Source organism: Diabrotica undecimpunctata, chromosome 4, assembly GCF_040954645.1.
Source record: "Diabrotica undecimpunctata isolate CICGRU chromosome 4, icDiaUnde3, whole genome shotgun sequence".
Taxonomy (NCBI): Eukaryota; Metazoa; Arthropoda; class Insecta; order Coleoptera; family Chrysomelidae; genus Diabrotica; species Diabrotica undecimpunctata.
The window spans coordinates 46,786,825-46,813,839 of NC_092806.1; the positions used below are offsets into that span (position 1 = coordinate 46,786,825).

Below are 27,015 nucleotides of genomic sequence, written 5' to 3' on the forward strand. Positions count from 1 at the left end.
ATGAAGTGAAATTTACATGTTTACACTGTGTGATTTGTCATATGATTTTGTCATAAGCACTGTCTTGCGGCTCGTCATAGCTTGTCACAGGAGAATAGGAGAATGGAGAATAGGAGAATGCGGTACCTATTCCGCATGACAAAAATCATATGATTTTCGGTAATCATACGGGTAACACCAACATATTTAAATATCGCGCCTTATTCTTATGTCAATTCAGCATCATTCCCTTACCGAGAGACAATATTCTTTATTTATTTATTTATTTTTTGTTTGTTGCATTGATATTGAACCTATTATCTAATGTGTGCTATTGTGTCGTATTTTTCTTTTATTATTTATTTAGTTTATTTTATTCTTAGTTTAGTGTTTTATAGTCTTAGTCATAATTTGAGTTTAGTTTCTTTATTAATTATTTTTAATTTGGTATAATATCAACACTAAATTTGATATACCCTGTCCACTATTTCTTCGTAAGAGCCACCTGCGAGCCCAGAGGCGTCTGATCTTTTTCTTCTTACTGCTGTACGCTGTACGCAGTTGTTGCCGGCGTATTATTATTAAAAGGCGGGAAGCCAATAGAGATCACTAGTGACAGGGATATAAGAACAGAGACTACAAGGCAAGCATCAAAAGCGGCAAGAGTAAGTGGTTGCCTCCGAGAAACCATATGGAGAAACAAATATCTGACCACGGAAAGCAAAATGAAAGTATACAAGACAACAGTAAGACCAATCCTAACATATGCAGCGGAGACAAGGACCGATACAAGAAAAACGAAACAACAAATCAACAATATCGAAATGAAAGTATTAAGATCAATAGCGGGCATATAATTAACAGATAGACAAACCAACAGAAGTATACGCGAACAATGCAAAATTCAAAATATTAACAGGTGGATAAAAACAAGAAAAAAAACTGAAACGAACATGTAAATCTTACAAATGGGACCAGATAGATTAGCGAACATCTGTAAAAACAACAAGCCGTGTAGCAGAAGACCCTTTGGAAGGCCGCCAAAAAGGTGGAAAGATAATGTACAGTCAACAACGACTGAAACAGAATAAGAGGCAAACAAACAGGAGTAATTCTAGTCGCACGAAGAAGAAGAAGAGAAGCCAATGCAATCAAAGATTTATTTCCCATTATAATAGTTTAAAAATCTAATAGTTGATACCTATACGGTGTCTAATATCTCTATGACCATAAACAAAAAGAAAAAGCAATAAAACCTCACTCATTGTCACTCATATCATAAGGCATAACTTATCATGCAGTCTAAACACGATTTTTTAAAACATCATAGAAACGAGGAATCATAACAAATCTCATATGATATTGTCATATGATAAAATCATGTAGTGTAAAGTCTACTTAAAAGATATACATTTGGCTAATTTAGTAACCTTCCTATATATGGACCTATATTTATAGAAATATATAAAAAATTCATGATTGCATATTATATGTTTTTTAATGTAATTTAACGATCTTAAGTTTTTGCAGGGAATTCTAATTCCTTTAGTAACCCAAGTTTTCTTACTTTTCAATTTAAGAATTTTTTTTTGAAATGCTAAATTGAAAATCTTCATGAGAGTGTGATGAAAGTGTTGAAGCAAATCAGAAGAGCAAAAAATATTATTCCAATCTTCCTGATTACATAATTTGATAAACCTGTCAAAATTATTTTGCTGAAAATCCTACCCCATCTGGGTGTATAAGGTGGATTCTTTAAATATGATATTAAAGCTATAAAATATACGTCTTGCAATAACTATGAAAAAGGTTTTGACACGGTAGATAATGACAAAAATCAGCTCAAGGCGATGGGACTAGATGGAGGAGATACTCGAATAATTGCTAATTTGTATTGGAACCACGTTGCTTTAGTTTAAATTAATAAAAATACAGTAGAAGAAATACGTTTCTAAGAGTACGCAAAGGTTATGTACTTTCTCTTACATAAGAACTAGCAAGACCACTGGTGAAGTCGACGTTTATTGCGTTACCAAAGAAAACAAAAGCCGAATCCTGCAGTGATTTCCGAACCATCAGCATAATGAGCCATATTTTAAAGATATTTCTAAAAAGCATAGATCAAAGGATATATAGACTGTGCGAAGAAAAAATCAGCCGTACACAATTTGATTTTCGGAATGCGATAGAGGTACGAGAGAGGCGCTCTTTAGCATACAAGTGCTATTTTAAACTTCTAGGGACGTGAACTGCAATGTTTATGCATGCTTCATTAATTACCCTAAGGTGTTGGATACAGTAAATCACGACAAGCTGATGGAGATATTAACAAATATTGGAATAAATACCTGCGATCTAAGAATTATTAGTAATCTTTACTGGAATCAAACCAAAAATATGGATTGCTCCAAGTAATGTTACACGAAAAAGTAGAAGGAAAACGAGTCCTAGGAAGGCAAATGATTTCGTTGTTGAAGAATATACGTATATGATTTAACACAACAACCACATATCTTTTCAGAGCAGCAGTGTGCAAAGTACAGATTGCCATGATGGTTGCCAACATCCGAAACGGATAGGACACAAGAAGAAGAACAAGATACCATAAGAAAAAAAGGAAGCTTTCTTTGAATATTAATCGAAAAGTACACAAGAGATCTATGAAAAGCACAATAGAGTTCGCAATGAGACACATGGCCTAGTAAAAACCTAGAAAGAGGAAAACCGAACAGTGGGAAAAGTTTTCCATTCAAATAGGGTATTACTTTTACGGATTGTGGAAAGAGATTTGGTGATTCATAGTAAAGCAAAAAATGGAACTTAAAAATCTGATAAACGTAAGTCATATTACTAAAGATAGGCGAAAAAGTAAGTGGGACAGATTATCACAAATACCTGAACCCAACAATGGAGACTAAGGTGACTTGTAAAATACCGGAAATAATACCAAAATAATTAATGCAAATAACAGAAAGCGGCGTGGAAAAAAGCTTTAATAAAACTGAGAAATAGAAAGGTTACAGGGAAAGATGGCAGCGCAAACGAGCTCTTCATATAATATGGCGGACCAGAACTAATGCAATATTTAATAATCATGTTTCATTTTGTCATAAGATTAGGACTAACCTAAGGAATCTTCTTCTTAAAGAAGGTTGCCAATCACTGTCAAGTCCCTTACATTCTTTAGCCCCCAGCATTTGCTTCTTCCTGGGCTTCTTTTTCCTTCCATTTTCACTTTCATTATGAGTCATAGGAATTTGTATTTTTCTCCTCTGTAAATATGTCATAAATAACCCGTTTTTCTGTTTTTTTACAGTGTTTAGGAGTTCTCTCTATGTCTCCACGCATCTTAGGGCCTCATTGTTGCACGTTCTCTGTCCAAGAGATCTTCAGTATCGTTCAAACAACTTATATTTCAAAGGGTTACCTTAGAAATAGAGAACTAGTTTTATAATCTCACTGTTCAAGAAAAGAACAAGAACAACGACCCTATCAGTTATAGAGAAATCAATCTGTTAAGTTCAATTCGAAAATTCTACTTTAGTACTCCTAACAAAAGTACTATCGAGTAAGTTATGAAAAATATTTAATATATCAGATCAAGGTTTCACAAGCGTAGATTAATGGAGAAATCTATATAATATAATTTAAAAAATCAGCCTACGTGTACTTCGTCAATGTAAAAAAGGTATTCGACAGAGAGCGGCTATCAGACGCTATAGATCTACCATATAATACAAGAATACCATTGGATATCAAAAAACTGAAATTACATATATACATAAGAAACAAAACTAAAGTAAAGATTTAGGTAAAAACAAGAGATCGCATCGAAATAACAACTAGAATTAAATAGGAAGTCTTATTAATTATAATATTATTCATCCTCATATTGGATGAGGTCATAAAATAAGTAAAAATGAAATAAGGATATCAAATGGAAAATAAGAAAATAAAAATAATATCTTATGCAGATGGCGCAATTCTAATAGCAAGGGATGAAGATGACTTATAGAGTGTTCTACATTACTTCAACTTGGAACTAACTCCAGTAATACCCAATATCTTTATGGAAAACTTCGAGACCAGAGCACTATCCGCATCAATGTTCAAACCCGCATGTTGGCTACGATATGTTGACGATACATTCGTCATTTGGTCCCACGGTAGGGATGCTTTGGTGTCTTTTCAGACCCATCTGAATGGTACACATCCTAATATCCAGTTCACGATGGAGGTGGAAACTGATTTATCCCTAGCATTTCTCTACGTTATCGTAAAGAAAAACCAATTCCAAGATTTTCATTACTCTGCTTATCGAAAACCCACCCAAACCAATCGTTACTGGCATGCCAACTCTCATCATCCGCCTTCACAAATTAATTCAGTCATTAATACCCTTGTCTCCAGATCAATACGCCTTTGCGATAATGCAAGAAGACCCGCTGTTCAAGTCGTCAAGATGTCCAAAACTTTACGGCCTACCCAAGATATATAAGGTAGGATTACCATTGCGGCCAATAGTTAGGTCTATCGGATCGCCTCTACTACCACTGGCAAAATTTCTGTCTGAACAACTACAACCATATAATTTTACGTCAAAAATTTTAACAGTATAATCCATTAAATAAACTATATATTTATAATAATTTAACCAATAATCATTCGGTAAACATAATGATTTTTATTTGTTGTAGATTATTCGGTACAACAGGATATTGTGCAGCGTGTAATAAAATTATACCAGCATTTGAAATGGTCATGAGGGCAAAAAATAATGTGTATCATTTAGAGTGCTTCGCATGCCAGCAGTGTAATCATAGGTAAGTAATCGTAAAAGAATAAACAATACTCACTTAACTGCTTAACTGGTAGTTTTAACATAGACAATATAACAGTTTGATTATTTAAAGTATATATTTAAAATCTAGTTTTACTCTACTCCGTATTAAGCGATATTCGTCCAAAATACTTCTTAATTACGATCGCCTAAAATAATTTGATTGTTTTTTAAAACAATGTCAATTAAATCAATATGCGTTTATATTTATGTTTGATGCAATTTTCGAAGCACTTTCTCTCACTCCGATGAGGGAACTACAAAACATGCTTAAACGCATCGATCAAAAACGTTAACCTCGCAATGTATGTTTAAAAAAAGTTTAAAAAGAAATTTGGTCCATAATAAATGTTAAATAGCAGATGCGCATCAATTTTTTGTTTTGGTTTTTTTTTGTTTTCCTGAAAAATCCACTTGCTTCAGCTCGCAATGTCGTGATATATAAATATACTACGTCAGCAGTTCTGAAAAAATAAGGTATCATTTAGAATAGAGGCCTGTACGTTGGTCTAACGTCTTATTTGTTTCGAAGAATCAAACGTCCATCTACTTCTAAGTGCTTTGTTCGCGAACAATTTTTCTTCGATTTGTCTTATTTTGAAACACGCATTTTTGTGCTACCATTTAGTTATAGGTATCATATGCATATATCTATGACTACTTTATCTACTAAAATTTTATAGACTTATTTAAGTCCGAGATTAAAGCAAATATTTTAAGGTAAAAATATACTTCCAATGGCACTTCAGCTCAAATTAAACCTTGACCTCCTATAATTTCTGCCCAAAACACTGGCTATTACACGTAGATCCTCCAAGTTTGCTACCTCTTTACTATCTTTTGGTGTTCTACCCTTTATTTTATTGTTAAGGCTCCTCTTATTATTGTTCTTTATATATCGTCATTAGTACATTACGAGGCCATTGAAGGCTCTGGAGCGTAGCGATTTATGAAATGTTTCTTTTAAACATTGGTAATTGTATCTGGATGTCAAAATCCAAAAACTTCTACTTTCATTTTTATTTTCTGTCGCCACCAGTGTCATATATCCATAACATACTATCATGTAATATTCTACTGCTACATGACAGTTTATAACGTTCTTCGCTGTTTTCCGACTTCCAATCGCCACTTCGTCCGGTCGTTCCATAAATCGTCTTCTATATTTCTTTTTCTCACCTCTTTATCTATTCCTTCTCCCCAACTAGTTCTCGGTCTACCTCGTTTTTCTTGCTTCTTGTTGTTATTTTAGTATTTCTTTTGATATTCGTTGTTCATTCACTGTTTGTGTATGTCCGAACCGGATAAGTTGTTTTGTTGATAAGTCATCTGTGATCGTTTGTTTATTTCCCATTATTTCTCTTATGTATTTGTTTTTAATCCTTTCTCTTTTTCTAAAATCCATTTACGTTGTTCTCAGCGTTGCCAATATTCTTTGTTTTGCCAGACCTCACAGCTTCATGGAATGATAAATTTCACTATAGTCTCATATATCCTCGTTTTATTTTCTTTTCTTATGGATTGGTTTCATAAAATATTGTTTAACATTGAAATGGCTGTTCTACCTGCCGTATTTCTTTCTCTTATGGCTTTGTCTAATGTTCCATAGTGGGAAATATTGTTACCTAGACATTTGTAGTTGTATGTCACCTAGTATGAGATCTTTTTGTTGCTCTACAATGTACAAGTATTCGGTTTTCTTTGTATTGACTTCTAGGCCCTATATATCGTACTATTCAATTAATTTTTAGGTCATACAGTTTAAAACCTCATAATCCTGAGTTTACGTTATTTGATCATCTAAATACGGGCATATATATATATATATATATATATATATATATATATATATATATACCCATTTTTGTTCATTTTTGTTTCCATCTTTTTAAAGCGCTTTCGAGGTATATTTTAAATAGGTACAAGAGGGGTACAAGCAACATCCTTGCATCAATCCCTTTGATGTTACAAACTCTTTTGTTATTTGTGTCTCAGTTTTTACTGTTGTTATAGATTGATTGTATAGTACTTTGACGGCTTTTCTTAATTCTTCTTTTTCTTCTTCTTCTTTTTATGCATACACGACTCTGTTCTTCAATATGCCTCCAGTGTGTTGTCGTTCCATCATTTTCAAGGTCTTCCTACTGATCGTCTTTATATTGGGGAAACGTCTCTTGTCGTCTTTACTACTCTATTTGATGTCATTCGGCTTATATGATCGTTCCATTCTATTTTTTTTATTTTTCACCCTGTTCTTGATGTGCTCTACCTTGCATCTACGTCATATATCTGTACTTCTAGCTCTATCAAATAGTGTCTTCCCATCAATTTTTTTAAGCGTTTTCATCTCTGCTGTCTCTAACATCCTTTTTGTCCTCTCTGTGTCAGGTCGTATTTCTGCCGCGTATGTCATTATTGGTTTGATGACTGTTTTGTAAATTCTGTTTTTTATTTCTTTCCCGATATCTTTATTTCTCCATATTGTTTCTCAAGCAACCTGCGGCTCTGTTTGCTCTATTCACTTGATCTTTGACTTCAGTTTCGAGCTTTCCGTAGCTAGATAATGTGATTCCTAGATATTTAAACTCTATCACTTGTTCTATTATCTGACATTCCAGCTTTAATTTACATCTTAGTAAGTTTTCTGTTGTAACCATGCATTTTGTCTTTTTTGAGGAAATTAACATGTAAAATTTTCTGTCCGTTATATTAAATTGGTGCAGCATACGTTGTAAATCGTCTTCACTTTGAGAGAGTAGTTGTTGCATAGGAGATTATTTTAAGTTGTTTTTCTCCCATTTGGTATCCTTTTTAGTTCTTACTTTTTTATTATTTATCCATAATCAGGTTAAACAATATAGGACTGAGAGAATCTCCCTGTCTTATCCCATTGCTAGCTTCAATAAGGTTGGTTACTTCTTCTTCTATTTTTACTTTTACTGTGTTGTTTTGGTAGATATTTTCGATCGTTTTGATTATTCTTAGAAGTATCTCTCTTGCGTACAATAAGTGGATAATGTCCTTTAATTTGACCCGGTCAAATGCCTTCTTAAGGTCCACGAAACATAGATATGCCGGTTTGTTGTATTCTAATGATGTATCTTGCACTCGCCTCATTATAAATATAGCGTCGGTGCATGATTTTCCCGACGTAAAATCTTGTCGTTCTTGCTAGTGTTATAATTTTTAATTAAACTTAATAAATTAAACTAAAAATAACCGAATTACTATGGTTTTTCCTTTACGTGAAGAAGGTGTTTTATGATAAAATGCACGAATGACACTAAACGCTGAATAAACGTCAAAATATTTTAAACAAATTGAGTACATCAGTTTGCTATATGAGTAACATCGGTAATATAAAATTATTTTGAAATAATAGTGACTACAAAAAAAATTGAAAGATTCCAAAATATTTAATATTTTTTCTCCATGAGTGTATTTATTTAATAAATTAAATCAGAGTATCCAAGAAATAAAACAACAAAATATGAACACTACAGATATTGAAACAAAATGGAAGAATATAAAGCACACAATAGAGACTGTGGGACGGAAAACATTAACATTTACAAAAGCTGCCAAACAAGAATGGATGACACAAGAAATTCTCGAAAAGATGGACGAAAGAAGAATACATAAAAACAAAAATAAAATTCAATATCAAGAAATTAATAAACAAATTAAACAAAAAATAAAACAAGCTAAAGAAACAGGGATGTCCATTAAATGTCAAGAAATTGAGGAATGTGCGGCAAGGTATGACACTTTCAACACCCATAAGAAGGTTAAAGAAATGATTTCAGGAAATCGTAACCAATCGGGGTATTAACAAATGCAGATGGTACCACTATAACTAAAACGCAAGACAAATTACGTAGATGGAAAGAATACATTGAACACCTATTTTATGACCAAAAACTAGAACAATTAGAAGTTGACGGAGAAATCACGGGACCAGAAATAATGAAAGAGGAAGTTATTTATGCCATAAAACACACAAAAGGTAGAAAAGCTCTAGGACTCAATAATATACCAATTGAATTATTGAAGATAATTGATGAAGATAATATTGATGTCTTGGTAGACCTTTTTAACTCCATATACAAGACGGGACACATACCCAAAGAATGGCTTCTCTCAACTTTTGTAATTGTGGCTTATTCCCATTTAAATATTAATTAATTTTGTAACGATTTCAAAAATCACAAATGCTAAAGATTGCAATGACTATCGGACAATTTCATTAAAGAGCCACACATGGAAAACCTTCCTTAAAATCATACACAACAGAATCCACATGAAATTAGAACGAGAAATAAGTGATTCACAGATGGGTTTTAGAAAGGGTCTAGGAACTAGAGAAGCATTATTCGGAGTCAATGTTCTGACACAACGATGTCTGGATATGAATCAGGACATATATGCTTGCTTCATAAATTTTAAAAAAGCTTTTGACAGAGTACAACATGAAAAGCTTTTAAGTATTCTTAAGACCAAAAACATAGATAGTAGAGATCTACAAATTATATCGAATCTGTATCAAAATCAGAAAGCAAGAATAAGAGTCGAAGGAGAACTGACAGAGGAAGTAAGTATACTTAGAGGAGTTCGACAAGGGTGCATACTTTCACTACTCTTCAACGTCTACAGTGAAGTGATATTTCAAGAAGCTTTATTGGATATTGTGGAAGGTATTTTGGTCAACGGAAATAGCATTAATAATATTAGATATGCGGACGATACGGTCATATTTGCAAGTGACATGGAAGATCTACAGTACATAATCCAACATGTATACAATGCATGTGAAAGATACGGACTGCAAATGAATCTCAAGACAACGAAATCAATGATATTCTCAAAAAAAACACAAAATGTAGATAACCTGATCATCAATGATACAACGATCGAAAGAGTAACAACATATAAATATTTAGGAACGTGGCTAACCGAAGATGGAGATCAAACAAAAGAAATCAGATCTAGAATAGAAATGGCAAGAAACACGTTCATAAAATTGAAGAACTTACTTTGCAACCGTAACCTTAATCTAGAGATCCGCACAAGAATGCTACGTTGTTACGTTTTTTCTACTTTACTATACGGCATGGAAGCGTGGACAATAAAACAGTCTGAAATCAAAAAATTAAACTCCTTTGAGATGTGGTACTACAGGAGAATCCACAGAATATCGTGGACTGAAAAAGTAACTAATATAGAGGTGTTACAAAGAATGAGGAAAGAATGTGAAGTCATAAAAACTGTTTAAATTAGAAAGATTCAATATCTGGGTCATATAATGAGGGGCAAGAAGTACGTATTACTTGGGGTAATTATGCAAGGAACGGTACAAGGGAAGAGAAACCCAGAATGACGCAAAATATCCTGGCTAAAAAATTTGAGAGTAGTTCGGTTGCAGCTCATTAGAATTATTCAGAAGCGCGGCCAATAAAATTAAAATAGCAATGATGATTTCCAACCTCTGATAGGAGAAGGAACCTGAAGAAAAAAAAGTATTTATTTACAATCATCATCATTACAGAGTATTAAGTAAATGAGTTCCATGTGTTAGGCGAAGAAGGTAGACATCCAATGATGTTTCACCTTATTCTACTTGGGTTAGATTCTTGATTGGTAAGTATAATTTGGGTTGATTTTCCTTTGTTTACCGTTGTTCGTCATAATTATGTACCCATCATGTGATTAGGTGATGTTGCAGATCCTGTGAAGCTTGTGTGGAATCTGCGGCTACATTTAGTATCGCTACGTCGTCAACAAGCGATTGTAGTATTATTAGACTCTGGTATGTCTGGTATGGTAGGAGCAAGCCTCTGTGTCATCCTTTGTCAAACGCATGGGGAATGTCCGGGAATAAAGCGTTGTAGTATTTCGTTTCTTTAAGACTTTTTAATATTTTATTTATCATTGGATTTACTTGTTGGGTAGTGGAGTGATTTTCTCGAAAACTAAACTTACGTTTTAGTAGTAATGTAAGGAATTTATGATCTACGCACATTCTTTATAGTAGGTAGCACTCTTTCAAGAACTTTGCTTACGGTAAGTAGCAGGCTGATGGGTCGATACGATGTTACTTCATTGTGCTGTTTTCCTGGCTTTGGTGTCATGATTATTTCAGCGAATTTTCATAGTCTTGCAAAGTATGATAAGCTTAGAATACGGTTAATTATAATTATTAAAAAAGTAATAGTCTTGCGACGAAAATTTTTTAGCATTTGACCCTAGATTAAGTCAAAACCTGGTGCCTTTCGTAAGTTAATGCTTATGTCTTTCTTGACTTCTGTATGGGTAAAACTTTTGATAGGAAGAGACATTTGGCATACTGCGTTAATTAGATCTTCCACTAGATCATTAGTACCTCGTAGTTCAGTTTGAAATACTCTTGTTAGAAGAAAAACATAAATTAATATCTGATATGGACACAAGAGTTTTCAACAGTTATTAATGAATTTATTCGACTCATGCTCGTTCTTAAAATTAAGTGATTCTTTAAGAGCCTGTATCTTATTTCGGTGTGTTAAAAAGTGTTAACTTAAACTGTTAAAAATCAACTAAATTAATTTTATTTTTAAATGTCATAAACTTAATTTTATTCATGTACTTACTGTAACCTTATATATATTTCTTTTAGGTTTTGCGTGGGAGACCGATTTTATTTATGTGAAAATAAAATACTATGTGAATACGATTACGAGGAAAGACTAGTTTTTGCAAATATGGCGTATAATCCAAGCAGTTTGGCTCATATCAGGCGACAAGTTAATAACTTACAGGTATGAATAATTTAATATATAGATTAAGTTAAGAGATCACGCAATCATTTTACACTGTTTGAGTTTTAGTTTGTGACATAATTCTTAGTGACCACGAGGGAATGGGAAAACAATTAAAACAACGACAATCTGAGAGTCAGGCGAGAACGTATTGCATAACTATTAAGAATAATAAATTTAATAAATTCAACAAGCTAGAACGTTGATGTCGCTGGTGTTAAACATAAGTCTTTTTTCAAAATTAATGGCATAAAACAATGTCTGTGCCCTTTTAGCATGCGTGTGTGCATAAGCAATAAGTATCCATTGTTTCCTGCTGTATTTCGGATATCATCTACCCATCTTTTCTGGAGGTTGTATCTTTTTTTGTGTTTGTTTTGGTTCCAATCTATTACTTTATGAACTCATCTATTATTACCTGTTCTGTGCCCATTATTTCTCTTATACGGTCGTTTGTTACTCTTTCTCGTCTTCACTTTCAAGCTGAATTCCGTCAGAAATCCATTTCGGTTATGTTCAGCATTTTCTTTGTTGTTTGCCATACTTTATATATAATTTTTAGCTTATAGCCATATATAATTTTTCAAATATGGTATTTTTTTGTTGTCTTTGGATATCGTTTGGTCTACAGAACGCTATTTAGTTGTGAGATAGCACTCCTACTCTGAGTATTCGTATGTCTTATAGCTTCGTCTAATGTACGGTTGTTTGTAATTTGCAAACCTAGGTTATTATATTTCTCATATTGTTCAACTCGCTGTCGATCAGAAGATGGATATAGATACAACTAAAAAGTTGTAGTAGATCCTTCCAAAAGATTCACGTATAAACTCCAATATTTATATTCTTGTATAAGTTTGCGTATTATATACTCTAGATTATCATATATATTTATATATATTATTCATATAATTATATTATATTCTTGTGCCAACACTATCTGATCATCTGCATAACACAGAGTGTAAAGTCGGTGTTATTCAGGATGATTCCTATTCCATGGCATTTCCTCTTCCCTGTTCTTTAAATCCTCTCTAGGTATACATTGAAAAGTGTGGGAAACAGGCAGCGTCTTAACTTTAATCCTTTCGTAACTGCGAAACCTTGCGTTATTCCATGGCTAACTTTTATTTTGGCCTTAGTATGAAGATATAGGTTTTTATTTGCTTTAATTATCTCAATATGTATATTGGTTTCTTCCACAGCTTTTGTGCGGCCATGGTTGTATGACTATTTTACGTCCACTTAGATGGAATGAACTTCTTGATCAAACCCTTTCTTTTTCTCAACCACAATCTTCGGCACGTTCTTCAGCTTCCATATCTTTATACTTCGCTTCAACCCATTCTGGTCCACATTTATTAAGTTTCGCATGGACGTTTCCTAGACCAGTGGCTTTTCCGTCTTTCATAACCTTACATATATGTCTTACCTCATTCACCGTAAATTTCAAGGATTGTTATCACATTTCTACCTTCAACAATGTTTTAGTTGTTTTAATTAGTTTCCAGCTTTCTGTACCCTTGCAACTTCCAATACATTATTATTAATTTTTCCGCAATAAGCGGAAAGCAAAATAAAAGCTTCTCCCTCAAGCTTTTTTTCCTGCAAAATCTTTATTCGTACTCTGGCCTGTACTATTTTCTATGCTTCTTTATCGTGTGAGCCTGAGAGCTTAGGAGTTGTTGATATTTTTCCTCTTTTTTCAATATCATTTTCTATTTCTTCGTTCCATCAGTATGGTTTGTGTCCTTTTATTCATACTGTCTCAAAGCTTCTTTTGCTGATTCATGGATGCATAATTTGATCCATTCATAGTACTTTTCAACTTTGTTGAAATGTATGAAGTCACCATCTTTGAGTTTCCTATTCAGTCTATATTTGTATAGTAGTTTAATTTTTTTTTCTCTTTATCTGTTTAACCTCTTTTTCCTGGAAATGCTATTTTGGATCCTGGGGTATAGTGGTTACTGCCACAAGTTGTACCTCTAATCATTCTAACATCTTGGACTTAAGGCTTTATTTTCTGTCCCATTATGTTGTAATATATAATTGGCTTGAGACTTTGTGTATGTTGTACACATGTGTACTTTTGTATGGAGCGATGTTGGAAAAAATCGTTAACAATTTTTAATTCGTTTTGTTCACATAATATTATTAGCCTTTTCCCGTTGTTATTGGTGGTGTTATTTATCTGTTTCCTTCCAGTTTTGCAGTTTCAATTCCCAAGTATTATTAGTTCTCTAGTATTTCCTTTCTTTGTTATTTATTTATTAAGTTGTTCAGATAGTTTCATTTGTCATGGATAAGTGAATCGAAATTCACGTCTTGTATTTCCAATGTCGTTACTTTATAGCAATATAAATTTAAATTCATTTTGATAATTTGTTCACTAACAGCTTTACAGATTGTAATAAATTTCTGTATACTGCTTTGATTAAGATAGATACTCTCTGTTGCGCTCTTTTATCTTTTAGACTCCGGTATAAAAATAGTCGTTTTTTACTAAGTTCTCGAACCCTTGTAGTCCTTGTACATTCCGAGGAGTATATTTTTCAGTATAGAGGAGTTAGTTCGAGGCCTCATCCTTTAACTTGTAGAACCAGGATTTTATTTAAAAATGTTCTGCTCTTAGATAGACCAATATCTCTATCTTGGGAGCCCTACCTGCCCTACATGTTGGTCTGCTTTTCTATTACGACCAAAAGCCAAAGCTGTCACTGCCGCCGATTTTACCCTTTCAAAAACGGCATCTTCTCGGGTCTCTCTTACCAAAAACTTTCCCTTAAATAACCAATTGAAGTAAACCATATATCCCATTATTCCTGTTAATATGTTCAAAATACTCCATCTAAGTATTCTAATTTTATTTATTTTTTTTATTGTAACAAGCACTTCACATTCATTTCCATACTGCGGAGAACTTTTTCACGATCAACGATCATGTTATAAGTCGGAGGTCTCGTTTAAACTTCCTTCACTGGGACCTGACCTTTGCTATCCCTTATTTTATCTCTACAGATTGATCCCCTCCCACTATTTAAATATATACTATGTGGGGCAAAAGTAATTACCCTATTTGAAAACGCTATAGCTTGTGCAAATGGCACCAAATGTCAATTTGGTTTTGACCATTGTGAAGTAAAACAAACGTAGAATACAAATCAATAACCATAAATCGGTTTATTTCACAAGAACGCGGAATTAATGTTTCCATTGTTTTGCGCAACAATTCGTCGGCTGTGTTGGCGTAGGTGAATTTCGTGGCATCTCAAAACTGAGATGCTTCCAAGGCTGGCTGGCCCCCGGAGCAGTCGTTCTGCTGAGAATATCGCTGTTGTTGCCCAAGATGAAGAGGTGTCCGGAACTTTGACAAATCATGTTATGCAATTGAGCATTAGCCGGCGGTCCCTACGCAAATTTTTCGTGAGTTATTTGAAGATGTTCCCTTAAAAAGTTCAAACGCTGCATCAGCTGTTAGTTGTTCACCACCAAACGCGTCCTAACCTACGCTTGAGCTTTCCTGAATCTCAACAAAGAGGAGGACGATTTTTCATCGAAAACTATTATGAGGGATGGGGCTCATTTCCATATTAGCGGTTACGTGAATAAACAAAATTATCATTTCTGAATCAAAAAATCTGTGTATTATACACGAGGAGCCATTAAATCCACTCAAAGTTACTGCGTGGTGTGCTGTTTACGCTGGAGGAGTCATCGGGCTTTTTTTCTTTGAAAACGCCGCCGGCCAAACGACGACCATGAACGTCCCACGCTACATATCCATGATCCCTAAATGTTTTTTTCCTCAATTGAATGAATTAGCAGTAGAGAATATGTGGGTTCCAATAGGACGGTACAACGGCGCACACTGCACAAGCTACAACCGATATTCTGAAGAAAGCATTTCAGGGTCGCTTAGTCTCCCGTTTTGCTGATTTGCACTGAACATTAGGTTTGTGAATTTTACAATGCTTCCAAATAAGTCTCCTATACTTCAGGTTTTATGGTATGCGTTAATAGCCTAAGCTTAGCTCATTTTCATTGATCATTAAATCTCTACTGTGTTGGAAAGTGGAGCGAACATCTTGGATTTATGGTTCATGCGTGTGTGGCAAGGTCCTACTCATCTACGAGTACGTAGTCAATATTTGAAACAAATTATTAAATAACACGACTAAAACCGGCACGCCAGCTCATTTCCCTGTCTCAATTCGCATGTCATGTCATGTCATGAATGTTTCTGAGTAGCTATTTTCATGACTCTTGACATTATCATCTTTACCAATCTCATCAATTTGACAAGAATTTCCAAATCTACCAATAGGTAAAAGGTGTCAAGATACACTAATTTTTTAAGGTTCTGTTTTGATACAAAGATCTGTTCTATTGTTACTACCCAGTTTGAATCCTCTTTGACGTTCATCTAGATTTGCTTCAGAATATGGGCTCAGATGTGTCCAACATATTATTATATTCATAGTGCAAACAAGAAAGACCAGTTATCTGATGTCTTATTTTGATTAATTCACACCTATTTTGTGGTTTTTAAAACCTTTCATATCTTTTACTTCTCCCTGTTCGTTTTAGTCCTTGTTTTTTTTCTGTATTTATGGTGTTTGTTTATATTTTATATTGTATTTGTTTCTGGTTGCAGATTTTTCATCTTTATCGGTTTCTTTATCGTTACTTGATGGGTTGAACAAAAAGAATTTAATATACTGTATTGCCTACTACTTTTTTTTAGTAAATATTTATTATTTTAGAAAATCTTTTTAGAAAATTATGGTAAGTTCCCAGTTCTCTCTGACTCGAATATTGTTAGTATAGTAAAATTGCTGATCTGTAAAACATATCATAAGGTGTTAATATTCCATATAGGTAGTAATTTTTTCCACCTTTCCACAATTCAATTAATAAAACACAAAAATAAACTAACATTAAAGTCTCCTTATAAACCAGGAAAATTAGCAAAAAAGTAAAAAATGTTATCCAAAAAAAAGTTTTATTATGGAAAGTGGTCATGAAATAAACATAAATAAGCTGAAAAGTTCCGCGGATTATTGGGGGGGGGGGTGAATAACAAAAGGGAGTTATTTTTTTTTCCACATAATCTAATGGTCCAATTAGCTTTTTAATTTTCTTATAATTTAAAAAAAATTATCAAAAAAAAACTCGCAAAAATTCAAAAGAAAAAAGTAATTTTTGAAGCGAAGCTTCTGTACTGGCGTTGTATTACTTTTTTTTCTCTACAGTAAAGGCTGAGGCGAGCGTCACCGAACTAGAGCCACAAGATGGCTTCGTTACCGATAGCGTCATATAATAGCGGTTCTTGACATCGATTCACTACTCTCGATCAATTCGTTTCTAGTCATCATATATTTACTCTTAGTAGGTTTAAATTAAAAACTGAATGACAAATAACTAATAAAATATAGACATTAAATGAGAAGTAAAAAATTAAAGAATATATGTCACTAAAACATTCGATTCGTAACGAATGTCAAAATTTAATAAAAATTGTAAATGTCATCCGAATAATAACAACATTAAATTATCTCGTTTAAATTTTTATTATAATTCTCGTTTTAATAATTTATTATAAATACAATTATTTATTTTTAAACATATTATTTATATTATATAATAATTAAATTTACAATCAAATGATATTTATTTATATATTCTATTAATAAATTTGGTCTGAATTTGACCATTAAGTAAACAAGGATGCTTTGTTAATACGTTAACAGGTGGCGTTAGGAGGAAGCATAATAATTTATTTGAATTTGTTTAAAATATAAAAAATAAATAAATAATAAATAATTTTATTTAATTTTAAATATACACTCATGGACAAAAATATCGAATATTTGGAATTTTCAAATTTTTGTTTTTTCAAAATAAATTCTGGTCAATCAAGTTGTTTATTGTGAAACAGAGTTTATTTTAACAATGTTTAATAAACAATTTTAAATTTTGATGTGGAGAAAATTGCAAAAAAAAATAAATGCTTAATATGTATTAGATAAATTATATTATTTTACTCCAAACTTAAATGCTAATTTAAATTGCTTAAATAAGATTTTTTAAGTGAAAGAAGTACATAATTAGTAACGAGTATGCCCCTCTCTAGTTCTTATTACTGCTTGTATCCTTCTCGGCATGCTTGCAAGTAAATTTTGGACATATTCTTGGGAAATTGCATTCCATTCATCCTGTGCAGCAAGTCGTAGCTGGTTTATTGTATTTGGAATGGGATTTCTTTTTCGTATGCGGCGTTTTAGGTGATCCTACATGTGCTCTATTGGATTTAAATCCGGGCTAAACGATGGCCAATCCAATCTTCAAATTTGGACCTTATCAATATAATGGCTCACTATGGCTCACTCACTATGGCAGCGGCATGTGGTCGAGCATTATCGTGCATTAACATGAATCTTTTATATCCAATGTAACCAACATATGGCAAAACATGATCTTCCAGGATGTTTTAAACGTAAGAGTCACCAGTCATCCGTCCAATCACTTCCACAAATGCGGTGCGTACCTCCCAACTATTATGTTCCCAAAGAATTATGCCACCACCTCCAAAACTAACGGTATGGGCGAAATTGCATCTGGCGAATAGTTTTCCAACACTTCTGTCGACGTAATTCAGACCATCTGACTTCCATAATTTTGGTCTCATCAGTGAAAAGAACATTTTTAGTTGTCGATATTTTACTGAATATGTGTTCTTTCAAATTCTAAACGACGAGATTTATGATTTTGGAGAAGACGTGAAACTTTGGCGGGGCGTCTGGGCTTTAAGTTAGTGTGCTTCTTTAATCTTCGTCTAACTGTATCTGAACTCACATTAACCTGTCAAATATTTAATAGCTCATTTCGGAGGTGCATCAATGTCAATGAACGATTTCGTGTAGAATTAACAACCAAAAATCGGTCAATAATTGCAGTTTTGCAACTTGGGCGTCCTTGACTAGGCGTTCGTACAAAATTTCCTTTTTCGCGGTACTTTTTTAAAGTATTCGAAACCGTAGATTGACTTCGCCTGCGATATCTTTTTGAGCATATCCTTCCTAGTGCAAAATTACAATTTGTGCTACTTGGGATTCATTGCAGTGTCGAATTGGTGGCATAATTGTTTTAAACTTCAACTGTTACCTTAAATTATTATTAAATCAAAACAATATTTAACTAAATTTAATAAATTAAACTAAAAATAACCGAATTAGTATGATTTTTGCTTTATGCGAAGGTTTTTTTTTTTTGATAAAATGTACGAATGACGAATGAAATAAACATCAAAATTAATATTAAAATATTTCAAAACAGTGAAATAACTCAGCCTTCAATATGAGTATCATAAGTAATTTAAAAATATTTTGAAATAATATTGACTACAAAAAAAATTGAAAAGTTCCAAAATATTCGATATTTTTATCCATGAGTGTATTATTTAAGTTTTAAAAATACAGTAAACTTAGCATGAAGCTTCGCGCTAGTCTACAGTTCTACAGTACCGCCAACTGTTCCACTTTTTTTAATATAACTTGTTATTTTTAATCATCTTATTTAGTTTATATAATAATTAGATTTACTATCAAATGATGTTTATTTATATTTTAATAATTTCATATAAATACAATGTTGGATTTTTGCAATTATCAGTTTCAGTTAGACTATTGTAATAAAGTGCGATAAAAAGAGTTATTAGTATTAAAACATTTTCATATTTATACAATCATAGCGGAAGAGTCCATTTGTGTACCTAACGAGGGAGTAACCGTTGTACAAAATGTCAAAACTGATCATAATTTGTTATTGTGATTTTTGAAATGTTCCTTAATTTTTGTTCAGGAAACGTAAAAAAGATCTTACTAACGCATGCTATAAAGTATATACAAAACTTGAAAAAGTTACACCTACAAAAAATGCTGCTGAATAGAAATTCGATTGAAAATATTATGAAATTGTAAAGAAAATAGTAAAAACAGCAATTTAGTTGATTTTTATAAAAATTCGCGATAGTCTACGGTATTGCCTACTGAACCCTTTTGGGTTTTTTCGTGTTTTTTTTAATTATATTTATTTTTTTTAATAAAAACCACTATAATTTTTAATTTCACTAAAAAGTAGATATTTTAACGAAGAAAATGAACACTAGCAGAAGTAACAGAGAATTTTTCCTTGAAGGAAAGGCTGTTTTATTTTTCGAAGAAACGCGAATCTCTCGTACTATAGAACATACTAAAGTAATTTTCAAAATTAAATAAATTTTTCAAAAATGAAAAATAAAAAAAAAATGAAAAGTTAAAAATCTTGTATAACAAAAGTTATCGTATTCGAAATTTTTTAATAGGATGTCAAACTTTACCGGAATAAAAAAAAAACTTTTTAACCCCCTTCGGATATTTTTAGCTGTTGAATTTATGTCTATTTTGTGTATTATATCACCACCTACCACTTTCCATCATAGAACTTTAGATAATATGTTTTTAATTAAAATTTAACTAATTTGCTTGGTCTATTATGTTTATGATCAGTCAGATTTTTCATATTGTCTTTCTAATTCCACGTCCTGTGGTGCAAACTGGCATTACTAATTTAAAAATTTGTTTGTGCAACTTTTGTTTATTTATTCTTGTATATTTGACTATTGGTATATTTGTTATTAAAATATTGATTAAGAATTCGTTATGATATAATTTTTAGCTATATAATAATTAATTATATACGACAGACTAAACTGTAACTCATGTTATATTTTACTAAATATTTGTAAATTATAGTTTTCTCTGTCGTAAAACATTTCATAATATCCTAAATTGAGGTTGGTTGGTATCTTTCAGCCATCGGCGGGAGGCAACCCAACCACACTCAATGATGGTAAAAGAGTGATCAACAGCCCGTCCTGTTACAGCGAGAAGAATTCGGACACGGTTCTGCAGCCCCACGGCCAACTGCGACAGCCCACTAGCCTCGGTGAACTACCTACCGCACTACACCATATTCAGCAGACCATCCCTCAACAACTCCACACAGCATCGCACCACCTTCGTGGCGATGACGTTTCTAGCGGTTACGGCAGTCCAGATTCTGACACTTTCGAGACCCAGTGACAGCAGCTGCACGGCGCCATCCGTGGGGCGCCCCTTGTGAACGGAGGACGCCCTTTGAACACCAAGGGCAAGCACCGGAGAAAAGCTAACCATACCTAATATCATTGTTTTGTTTTGTTTTTTGTATAAATTAAATTGTAAATAAATTATTTAAATTTATGTTATTACTTCAATGAATGAAAAATTAAACATATATACTTGATATATTGTTCTTTCCCCTATAATATTTTAAGTAGAGATCTGAGGTAAATACTTACAAAGTAAAATATAAAAAACAAGTATAAGACAAATCAAAAATTTATTAAAATACTACACAAGATAATGCCTTGCCTAAATTTTATAATAAAGACTGAAGGCCAAAATTTTACAATAAAAAGTGTTGAATTCTAAAGGTAAAATAAAAAATTATGAATTCCAAAAGTTAAAATCAAAAATGGTGAAGGGTTAAAATTAAATAAGGAAAGTAAAAGTATATAAATATAATCCGTTTCTTCCTTAACTGAAAGTTGAAGTTCTACACATCTCGAAAGTCACTTAATGGGTGGGATTCCTGGTCTGGGTGATAAAACTTGGAATCAGGCAGTGGACGAAATTAGTCAATCATTTGCTGTGTTGTCTTTAATTGTTTCATATTAAGACTTAAGAACTTACTTATGGATTGATTTATAGCACTCAGGTCATGATATCTTACTCTTACTTAATTAAGTTGTATTATTTACTCTTATCCAGACATAATTACATTACGCTGCACTCTAGACATCTAGAAAGATAAAGTCGAAGAACTGAATAATAGTTTATTTTGGTAATTTTTGGTAAAGAGGGGACCGAAGATTTTATTCTTTATTTTGTTGTCTAGGTTTTTAAATAAAAGAACTCAATAGATTATTACAAGTGACAGGATTTAAGCGACTTGCAAAAGTATTAGAAGAAAATAATAGGAAAAAAAAGATAATATTTTAAAACAATAATAAGGGAGAGAGTATTTGGATGAGTGTTTTTTCGCGCGGTCAATTGGTCGGAGAGGTGCAATAGAATGGCCAACTAGATCTCCAGATTTCAATCTCTTAGATTTTTCCTTTTATGTAATCTTAAATCAACCGTTTATGCCATTTAACCCGAAAATACGCAAAAACTGCGATGAAGCATTATTGCCGAATGCCGGAGAATAACTCCTGAGGTCTTGAATCACCCTATCGTCTCTGGATACAGGCCCTCGATTCTTGTCCTATACTCTCTCTGTTACAGGACAGCATAGCCCCCAATTTGTGTTCTCATCCTTCTTCTTGCTTTAATTTCCTGATCGGGATGAGTGGATGAAACGGGAACCTGCACTGGTCCGTCGAAGCGGGCTCACCTGGTTTTCAGGCCGAGAACTTTGCTATCCTGGTATGTGCTCAGGAGATAATAGATAGGACTTGCTCGGTCAAGATTATCTCTATCTGCTTTGACAGTCAAGCAGAGCTGAGGGCTTTTGAAGAGCTTAAAATCAGCTCTAAGCTGATTCTTGAGTACAAGAGAGCACTTGCCGATGTTGCGCTGACCAATAGGGTTAACTTGGTATGGGTACCGATATACACAGGCGTGGAAGGGAACGAACGAGCTGACGCCCTGGCACGACAGGGCTCATTCACCCGGCCGGTGAGACCCGAACCTTTGATTGGAGTGCCCTTCATAATTGGTCGGTTCAGTCGTGGCGTATTGGCAACCAAGCCAAATGATGGAGTTATCTTTAAAGAGACTTGTGGCTTTCTGTGAGGCCACAAGGTTACTTAAGGATTAGACGTTCAGAACGGCAGGAAGGGCTCATACTTGGAGCCCCTGCTGATTACTGCAGATATGGGAGCCCGGAATAGCATGGACCCCAGAAACACCGAAGACTAGGTCCTTATGGGTCTATTCCGTATGATAGAGGTAATACATTGGAACCGTCGCCGGAGGTCTAAGTATCTGAAGATCTCATAAATGGGTCCTGCCCCGATCTACCATATCCATAACCATAACCAAGTCTTGAGAACGTCTTCCGAAGTGAAAATCGAAACGTCAAATAAACTTATTTTAAAATAAAATTGGAGCTTATTCCCAATAAAAATAATAAATTGCATTAAGATGCCACAAGAAAATAGCTTCAGAACGCATTTGATATATATATAAGCAAATAACTAAGGCAAACGTTATAAAATACCTAAGTATCTACCTTGACAGTATAATATGAAAAACAATTGGAGTTTCTTAAATTTTACTAAACATCTTTAATAAGTTGAAATGGCAGATGTAGAGCTAACGCGCACTACTGCGACTCCGGCCACAGCCAGGATTGCGGCTGGTCGGATCCGGCCAATTTTATATAGGTTGTGTAAATGAAGAAATTAATATAAATGTACAGGAATTATAAAACACAATAAAATACCGGAAGAATGGAGAACGAGCGAACTAATTCTACTATTCAAAAAAGGGGATAAAAACAGCCAGGAAACTACACAACTAAAATTTTACAAGTGCTAATAAATCAGAGAGAGGATAAGTTTAGCAGATGAACAACAGGATTTTCGTAGTGGAAGATCGTGTACAGATGCAATATTCGTTATAAAGCAAATTACTGAGAAATCGCTAGAGTATAATAGACCAGCATTTATGTGTCTGATTGACCTAAAGAAAGCGTTTGACAGAGTAAGACACAAAGATATAATCTAGTTTCTGTATAATAGAGAAGTTCAGCTAAATATTATAAAAACAATCGAAAACATCTACCAAAACAACAAAATGGAAGTCAGAATAGTTGGACAAATCATCAAAACCGTTAACAAAGGAAGAAGATACCTACAGAATGGGAAACAAAGAAATCAAAATACTCTGTTACGCAGACGACGCAATATTGATAGCCCAAGATGAAGAGGGTCTGCAAAGACTGGTTCACAGATTTAACATAAGAGCAAAAGAATTGAATATGAAAATCTCATCTCAGAAAACTAAAACAATAGTAGTCAGCAAAGAACCAACCAGATGTAAAATAGAAATTGATGGCATCAGTATTGAACAATTAATGGAAATAAAATACTTGTGAATTACACTGTCTAGCTATGCAAACCTGGACAAAGAAGTAAGAGATCAAGCACAAAAAGAAAATATTTTGGTAGGATGCCTTAATAATACCATATGGCGACACAGACACATTAACACTAATATAAAGTCAAGAATTTATAAAGCCAGTGTAAGACCAATAATAACATATGGCTCAAAAACAAGACCCGACATAGCCACAACTCAAAGGCTACTGGAAACGGCAGAGATGAGAGTGCTGAGAAGAATTACAGGAAATACGCCGAGAGATCGAAAGAGTAGTGAAGACATTAGAAGAAAATGTAACGTACAATCTATAAATCAATATACACAAAATAGAAAAAAAAATGTAATAACCACCAAGCAGAATGGAGGAGACCCGTGTCGTCAAAATAGCAAGAGATAAGTCACCAATCGGCAGAAGAAATATCGAACGACCGTGCAAAAGATGGAGTGACAACCTTCCATGGACGTATTAATCCACCATTGAACAGGCAGAATTGCTTATAAAGAGAAAGAAGAAGATGAAGAACAATTCAAGATAAAAAAAATGAAATTGTAAATAAGAATTGTGATTTATAGACACTATATTATAGTACTAATAAGATCAGATACGCGGACGACACCGTGGTATTCGCTGACAATTATGAAGCCCTCCAGGAGTTAATAAATAGGATAACAGAAGTACGTGAGAGATCTGGACTTAAGAAACAAAACATTACTAAACATTAAGAAAACAAAATCTATGATAATCTCTAAAAAGGAAGAGTAATTTGGACGAATCAATCTGAACGGTCAACGAATAGAGAGAGTATAAAAAATTCACCTATCTTGGTACGAATGTTAATGAAAATTGGGACCATTCCCTATAAATCAAATATAGAATAGAGAAAGCAAGATCTGAATTTCAAAAAATGGCTAAGCTATTCAAATGTCGTAATTTATCAATACCCATAAAAATCAGGTTACTACGATGTTATTTCTTTCCTATACTGTTGTACAGAGTTGAATCGTAGACTCTCACAGACGCTACCTGTAAGAAAATTGAGGCTTTCGAAATGTGGCTTTATCGTTGAATCCTAGAGATATCTTATACCGGCCACGTTACTAATCAGGACGTTTTAATAAAAATACAAATACAGTAAAAGCTGTTAACCACAATAAAAACAGCCAAAATCGAATATTTCTCGGTCACGAAGGAGTTCCTGGCTAAAAAGTCTACGTACGTGGTTTCTACACAACAATCACAAATTTTACGTAGCAACAGTGTTCAAAGTACAGATTGCCATGATGTTAGCCAACATCCGAAACGGATAAACACTACAAGAAGAAGAAGAAGGATCGTTGATTTTTAGTTTGTCATTAACACAGAATCACTAATGACAAACTGAAAATTTGACCCATTTTACAACATTAAAATGTAAAAACCTTAAATTATCCATGTCAGTCTGTTCATCCTTCAACATAAGTCCTCCCTTATTAGAACAGATAGAATGACAAATCAGGTGTCAAATAAAAGTTTAGAATCCAAAGGTGGTATTAAAAGTGAAAAATTTGACCTAGGACTTCTAGTTCCAGAGTTGCAATGGGAAGTTCTGTTTTAAAGTTCCTGAAATAGTACAAGCGATATAATATTCCACGGACTTTGGTAAAACTAGAACAAATATATGCTTCCGGTTTCATGCCTGTCTGTCCGTCCATCTTTCTGTGGGTGAACACAACTCCTCGATCATTAGAACAGATCGAAAAACAAATGAGGTGTAAAAGTTTGTAAGTCAAAGGTGATATTAAAGGTACAAGATTTGACCTAGAACTTCTAGTTCCACAGTTGCAACCGGAAGTATTGTTTTAAAGTTGCCAAAATAGTATAAGCGATATCATATTCGACACCCTTAGCAAGATTTTTTTATATATCTCCTTTATTCGGCAGTTTGTCAATAATTACTATAATTAGTGACAATAATCGGTTTTGGGAACAAGGATATGACTTGTACAGGTTGCTTCATTACGCACTCTGTTTTATAGTGTAACTGCATGAGGTTAGCTTTAACATTTACAATATGTATGATACGTAAAATATAAAGTTTACATTATATCTAATTACTTAAACCTATTGAGCAAGTCTGTTGGTTTGAATTTTTTCACCCTTCTTTCTTCTTGCTGGCATTTAACAACCCTTTGGTGAACCTATTGGGGTGAACAGATACTCTGTCGCGATATGTTATACTAGATTCACTTATTACTTCCCTCACTGATGGAGTTGATGTATCTCGTTACAAGACCGTTATCCTCTACCACAAATATCAGAACTATTGGACCAACTAGGAAGATGCCAATACTTCACAACACTAGATTTAGCGTCTGGATTTCACCAGATTGAAATCGAGCCACAAGACATCCAGAAAACGGCCTTTTCCGTCGAAAATTGACATTACGAATTTGTCCGCATGCCATTCGAACTAATGAATGCCCCATCTACTTTCCAAAGAGTAATGGACAACATCCTCTTAGGAATACAAAACGAAAGATGCTTTTAAAAACAGAAGTTTTTAAAAGGTTATGAAAAGCAAATTTAAAAATACAGCCAGACAAGTGCGAATTTTTAAGAAAAAAAGTAGCATATTTGGGCCACCTTGTAACAGAAAATGGTGTAAAAACAAATCCAGCTAAAATATCTTGCATCAAAAACTTCCCGGAACCAAAGAACTTCAAAGAAATAAAATCATTCTTAGGTTTAGCCGGTTACTACAAAAGATTTATTCCAAATTTTGCCAAAATTTCTAAACCGAAACGAAACTACTTCAGAAAGACGTACCTTTTATTTTTAATTCTGAATGCAAAGAAGCCTTTAACGAACTCAAAATGTATCTCAAAAATATATCTCGTTGAATCACTGAGTTAGGTACATACTACGGAGCGTCAAGAATCATTCTTACCATCTTGTTTTGGAACCGCTGTATTATATTTGTATTGCTGTTACACGCGTCTCCCCAGACCTGGATGCCCTAGGTCCAAATTGGTTTTAAAACGGCTTCCTAGAGCAGCATTTTATTCTCAAGGGACAAGTTAGAGTTTCTGCCGATGATGCAGTATAGACGGCTTAGCATTAGTTCTAACTGTTTGCGTTTTGTGAATATATGTTTACACCATGTTAGTCTCCTGGTCCTGTCTAGGTAGATTCCCAAGTATTTTACATATTTGGCTTGAGGTAAACTGTTGT

General features: G+C 33.5%; 1 protein-coding gene and 1 long non-coding RNA gene across 3 annotated transcripts in view; one reads left to right on the plus strand and one right to left on the minus strand.

Annotated features, from left to right (window-relative positions):
- LOC140439484 (LIM domain only protein 3-like) overlaps nt 1-20,930 on the plus strand; it is a 431,220-nt gene extending 410,290 nt beyond the window's left edge. The window contains exons 5-7 of one of the 2 annotated variants that reach the window (XM_072529429.1): nt 4,677-4,802; nt 11,472-11,613; nt 20,469-20,930. In XM_072529429.1, the coding sequence (XP_072385530.1) occupies nt 4,677-4,802; nt 11,472-11,613; nt 20,469-20,738 (538 nt within the window). In that variant the 3' untranslated portion in view covers nt 20,739-20,930. The remainder of the gene's footprint in view (nt 1-4,676; nt 4,803-11,471; nt 11,614-20,468) is intronic. The other variant, XM_072529430.1, reaches the window with a different exon arrangement.
- The window catches only part of LOC140439487 (uncharacterized), a 254,156-nt gene that overhangs the window by 221,642 nt on the left and 5,499 nt on the right, over nt 1-27,015 (minus strand). The window lies entirely within an intron of this gene.